The sequence below is a fragment of the Pinus tabuliformis genome, chromosome 9 (assembly GCF_031772625.1).
Source record: "Pinus tabuliformis cultivar Carrire ecotype Pingquan chromosome 9, CPIR1, whole genome shotgun sequence".
NCBI lineage: Eukaryota > Viridiplantae > Streptophyta > Pinopsida > Pinales > Pinaceae > Pinus > Pinus tabuliformis.
The window spans coordinates 310,508,031-310,513,202 of record NC_142307.1 but is presented as its reverse complement, the minus strand read 5'-3'; the positions used below and the strand labels follow the sequence as shown (position 1 = coordinate 310,513,202).

The 5,172-nt window shown below is 40.6% G+C and overlaps 1 protein-coding gene across 1 annotated transcript; it reads right to left on the bottom strand.

Moving 5' to 3' along the window:
- Nucleotides 1-314: 314 nt before the first annotated feature.
- LOC149148464 (uncharacterized) lies at nt 315-656 on the bottom strand. The gene has a single exon (XM_089442187.1). The coding sequence runs from the start codon at nt 654-656 to the stop codon at nt 315-317; it is 342 nt and encodes a 113-aa protein (XP_089298313.1).
- Nucleotides 657-5,172: the final 4,516 nt, after the last annotated feature.

The following is a 5,172-nucleotide window of genomic DNA, read 5'->3' as shown; positions in this document are numbered from 1 at the left end:
CAATGCACATAATTTTTTTGTTTTAAAGGGGGGGCTTCTTACCAGTAAGTTCGCATAAACCCTAAGCCCAAAAACCCCAGTGATTAACCACCGTGCAGCTTCACTTGAAGGACCCCGCGCTCATATTTCTGCACAAAATTCGAGCGTTCATCTCGTTGACGGTATCAATAAGCCCTCCTAAGTCCATAGTTCCACCGGAGGCCTCGTTCTCCTTGTCTTTCTTCTCCTGGGGTTTAGCCGCTCTACGCTTAAACTCAGTTGCCTTCTCGAAGAAATTCTCATAGATATACTCTGCCGTGTAGCCCTTCTCCTCATCATAGAGCATGATGTGACCGTGCCATTCCAGACGCGGTAGCGGGCTCTGGGTCCTCGTGGAACCCCACGCAAACTTGGTGCTCGCTAATGGTGACAGCCTGGCCGGAGTTCGCCTTCAGTTTATCAGTGTCCCGCTGGATATAATCTGAACGATATTCTTCTCCAGCTTCGCCTCCTCTCTCTCCAATGGGCTCTTTGCTCTCGTCCGCGATGATGCAATCATACGAGTTGGATAGGAAGGTATTGGTGTCCAGAAAAGGGCTGCGCATATTTAGCCGACTCATCATGGTGCTCACAACCAGGCTTTCGAAAGAGTTTTTGGTGGAATACTGGTTCGCCATTTTCCCTCCGATGGCTGATATCCACTCTCCAAGACTTCCTTCCGGTGGATATCAATATATAAATTGCAATGGCCAGGCATATGTGGGCTCTCAAGGAATTTAACAGCTTGGGGATTGGAGGAAACCAAAGGGAAAAGGGCGAAAGCAATAAATTTCCTTTGCCTTTATCGCCATCAGAGTATCAGTGTTTATCTTCATGCCTGACAGTTAAACCCCAAAATTAGCATCCTTCAAGTTCATATCCTCTGGCAGCATTTAACAGCTTGGGGATTGGAGGAAACCAAAGGGAAAAGTGCGAAAGCAATAAATTACCAGGAAGCGCAGGCATGGCGCAAGATGCCACGGGCTTGGGACTCTTCTTGACCTTGACGAGACACATACGGCAATTTTCGGCGATAGAGAGGCAGGAATGATAGCAGAAGCGAGGGACAGGCGCGAATGATAGCAGAAGCGAGGGATATCGACCCCCGCTAGGCACCGATAACAAAAATGCCGACCATTCCGCCTGAAGGATGAAGACCATAACAGAAATGATTGAACAATTTCCCGCTGAATGTGGACGCCAGGTGTCAGTCTCAGAAACAAAAGGACGACGAAAGTTTCTTTCAAAGGAAGGCCTATCGGCCTAATAATAATCGATTCCTTTCTACTCGTGTTTTGAATTTCTGGAATTTTTATATAAGAAGTCCCATTTTAACGAAAGCCCACCTAAGGGGGAGTCTCCCTAAGCACACTAGCATTTCCTCAGCTCTTGTTGTTGCTACTTGAAGTCTTTTTGCTGAAGTAAAATGCAGTGGCATAGATTATCTTGTGTTCTATGTCCCCAATCCCAGTTTTCATAAATATTGTTTTTCCATTGTTTGCAGAGTTGGTATCTATGTTCTAACAAGACTGATTTGAACACTTTAAGTCAATGTAGAGTGTTATGTTGGTATCAGAGCTCCCCCCTACATAAATAAATCTCACAATCTGGAAGATGCAAGTGGAATTGGAAAACCATCTCGGTAATTGGCTAGTCCTCTGTGCTTTTATTCAAGTTACTCTAATATGTTACCTGGTACAATTATGTTTTGTTCTAGCTCCTTGAATCTCTTGGCTGTATTGACTAAGTTGTTATTTGCAGCATCATGGTAGTTCACTGTGCACTTAATTTGAATTCCTCTTACTTAGGATGCACTCTTTCATTCATTTCATTTGCTTTATTGATACAGCCATATTTGGATTAAATCTCAACCACTTAAAGATTAATATCCAAAACTTACCCTTGATATTGACTGTCCATGGACAACCAAGAGGGATTCCTTTCTGTGCTAATTGTCTCGAGCAACCAAGAGGGATTCCTTTCTGTGCTAATTGTCTCGGGTAACCCAAGAGGGATTCCTTGTTGTGGATTCCTTTCTGTGGTAATCTTTGAAATGCATGGCAGCAGATAGCATTTAGGGACAGAGTGCCCAACGCATCCATGAACCAACGAACACTTAACCAACTTGGAATTGCATCTGTGTCCATTGCTGAAGTCAGTTGCAACCTCTATAAGAGTAGCTTCTGACCATGCTCACTTTATCAGTTGCGCTTCCACTTGCGCCTTTAGTTAAAAGAGACACTTCCGCTGAGCCTGCGATAGAACCATTTCAGTGCACCATATAGTGTTACATCCAGTACCGTAGCACTTAATCTAAAGGAACCCTTATCTGCGGTTCATATCTTGGGCCCGCAAAATAGGACCTCGGTATTCTCTATGCCAAGCTCCTCACTATGGTATGTCACCCCCGGTATAAACGAATCAAGGGCGATCTTAGAAGCATACATTTTAGTAGGATAAAGAAATCATGTTTGAAACCACACTTGGGTATGAACTACCACCACTCTACTGACCCCTTGATATTGTACTAGCACTGAAACTACTAGTACTTCCTCCTACTACTGCACCAGGCTGACTACAATTGCTAGAATAATGATTGTACCAAGGCAAATAGAAAGCAAAACCAGAAAAAGAAAGTACCATATGACTTATGGATGTCAAAGTGGTCAACATTGGGCTAGCTCTGTGGTTTCTTGACATTACCTCTTCGACAACGGGGGTTCAGAATCTCAGCTTCTTTCATTATCAAGAAGCAGACAGTTTAGTAGGCTAAAGATTCAATCAGGATTGCCATACAGTTCTCGATGATAGATTTTTACTGATGAACAGTAGTTTCATGTTCTAACTCTAACCAGGGCACTATGCTTTGCTAATCATAGCACTATGTTTTTATACACCTATAGGGTGTTATAATATATTCTTTTGGTTCTTTGGACTTCTTTGGAGAGAAAATCTCGTCTGAAGTTCTTTAGTGCAGTGTGTTACTATCACTGGTCTACTCTCAACATATGGATGGAAACTTCCCTTCTGTAGATTTGCAACTTGAGGTCACATTGTTCTCCACTGTTCTTTATGGGTTTGAGGTGTGAGGGCCTTGCCTTTGAGACAACTATGCCAAGATATAGAGTGTAGAGACCCATATGCTTCTGCATGATCAAGAGAAATAAAACAATTCCGCATGCCATTGTTCACGTAGAGTTTGTGACCCATTCACTCTGGCTTGAGACCATTTTTAGATTGGTCTAGCTGTTGCATCATATTTGCTATATCTTTGACACAATATTTAGTAGGGAGTGTTATCCATACTTTGCTTTTTATACCTATTAGGCCATAGCCTCGAATAGAGACCCATTGATTGGCTTCATTGTTGAAAGCAAACTCGAATAGACCCATTGATTAGCTCCATCATTGATGCTTTCAGAGGTTTCAGACCATCGCCAGTCAATTGGCATCTTGGTGGATAGCTTTCACATATACAGGCAGGATGTCTAGGCCTGACTTGACCTACCAAGTGGGTTAAAGGGCAAAATGGCCTTTTTTTAGAGATTGTTCCCTCATATGGTATGAGGTATTCAACCTGGATTCTCGATTGATCTATCAGTCACAGTGTATGGTCTCTCCATTTGAGCTACAAGGTGTGGGTCTTTGTTCCGTTGGTAGTTCAAGGGCTGCCCTCCAAAGTTCACCATGCCAAAAGGAAGTAGTCAGATAGTTTGTGCCCCTTTTTCATCGTTTAAAATCCTTGGAGCATCTTTTAAGGGATTGTAGATTTTATAGATCATGCTGGAGGTTGGTGCAGGACTGGCATTTTGTTCTGCTTCATGGGCAGCTTGATTCGTGCACACGTTTCATTGGTGTGCAGGTCTTCTTGGGGTTTTTCAGTGCTTGGTTTCATGCTTTCGGGGTTTGGGACTGTATTTAGATTTCAGCTTTGATCCACAATCTAGAAGCTTCAATGCAAGTATGCTTGAGGTCAATTTTATCACAATTATTTTTTTCACTTCTAGCGAAAAGAAGTAGGTATGAAATTATTTGTCAAAGGTAGTACCTCCTATAAAGGATGCCAAAGAGCTTATTGCTATCACGTACTGAGGTTATTGATGCCTTAGTTTCTCTCAGGAAGAGGATATGATTCATGTATGTATACACTCTTTTCTTTTGGTTGGTTTTTTGTTTCGGATACTAGTACAATAGAGCAAATTTTATCACTCCTTGTGGACTTCCACTAATGAGGCAAGGTAATTTGCCTATTCTCGATTCTACACTACATATTAACAATGTAAAGCCCATTGCACAGTTTGTATAATAAATTACACTACATATTAACAATGTAAAGCCCATTGCACAGTTTGTATAATAAATTTGCAATTTTTGGATTTTACACTACATATTTACAATGTAAAGCCCATTGCACAGTGTTTTTAATAAATTTGCAATTTATGTAAAACATACCTGGGTAATTGCAGAGATCTTATAGATAATTATAAACCTTGAGTGAGTAATGTGAAGTAGCATTAAAGTCATTTTTTTTCAATATAACAATAGTGTTTTCAATGGCCAGAACAAATGGGAGGTGCAAGTCATTTAAGCATTCAAATATTACTGTTGTAAAGGCCTTGCACTAGGAACTTCTATTGTTGATTCACACGGTTTAATTAAAAACAATGAACTACATTATATTTAGATATTAGCATTCTCAATAATTGATTAAGATTGAAAACTTTCTTTGAATCTTGCACTTGAGACAAATCAGATGGAAGAAAAAAGCAATCATTATTACCATAGGAATCTAAAGGGTTATGGTAAAATGGGATCCAGTTATATGAGCAAATCACAGTAACAAGTACCTAACAAAAATACTTTCAGGAAAATGTTTATAGGGCTTAAAATGCATTGGGAGTAAAGGGCTAGTTGGCCTCTTTTCTGTGGTGGATACCTTCGAAGTAGTATTCCACAGGTAAGCACATTCTCTGCCCTTTACAATAAGTATACATTTGCTAAAAATCATTAGAACTTCATAAAATCTTCATTTTTCCACCCATTAATCCCACCCTAAATCCATTTCTATTCGCTCTCGCTTCTCAAAATAATTTACAGACCTCGAAAATATTAGTTTTTTCCCTCAGCATAATAATATAGTTCTGAGATGACACG

Bases quoted from the DNA above. Each gene is read 5' to 3' on its own strand.
- LOC149148464 (XM_089442187.1), bottom strand. From the start codon at position 656: ATGGCGAACCAGTATTCCACCAAAAACTCTTTCGAAAGCCTGGTTGTG.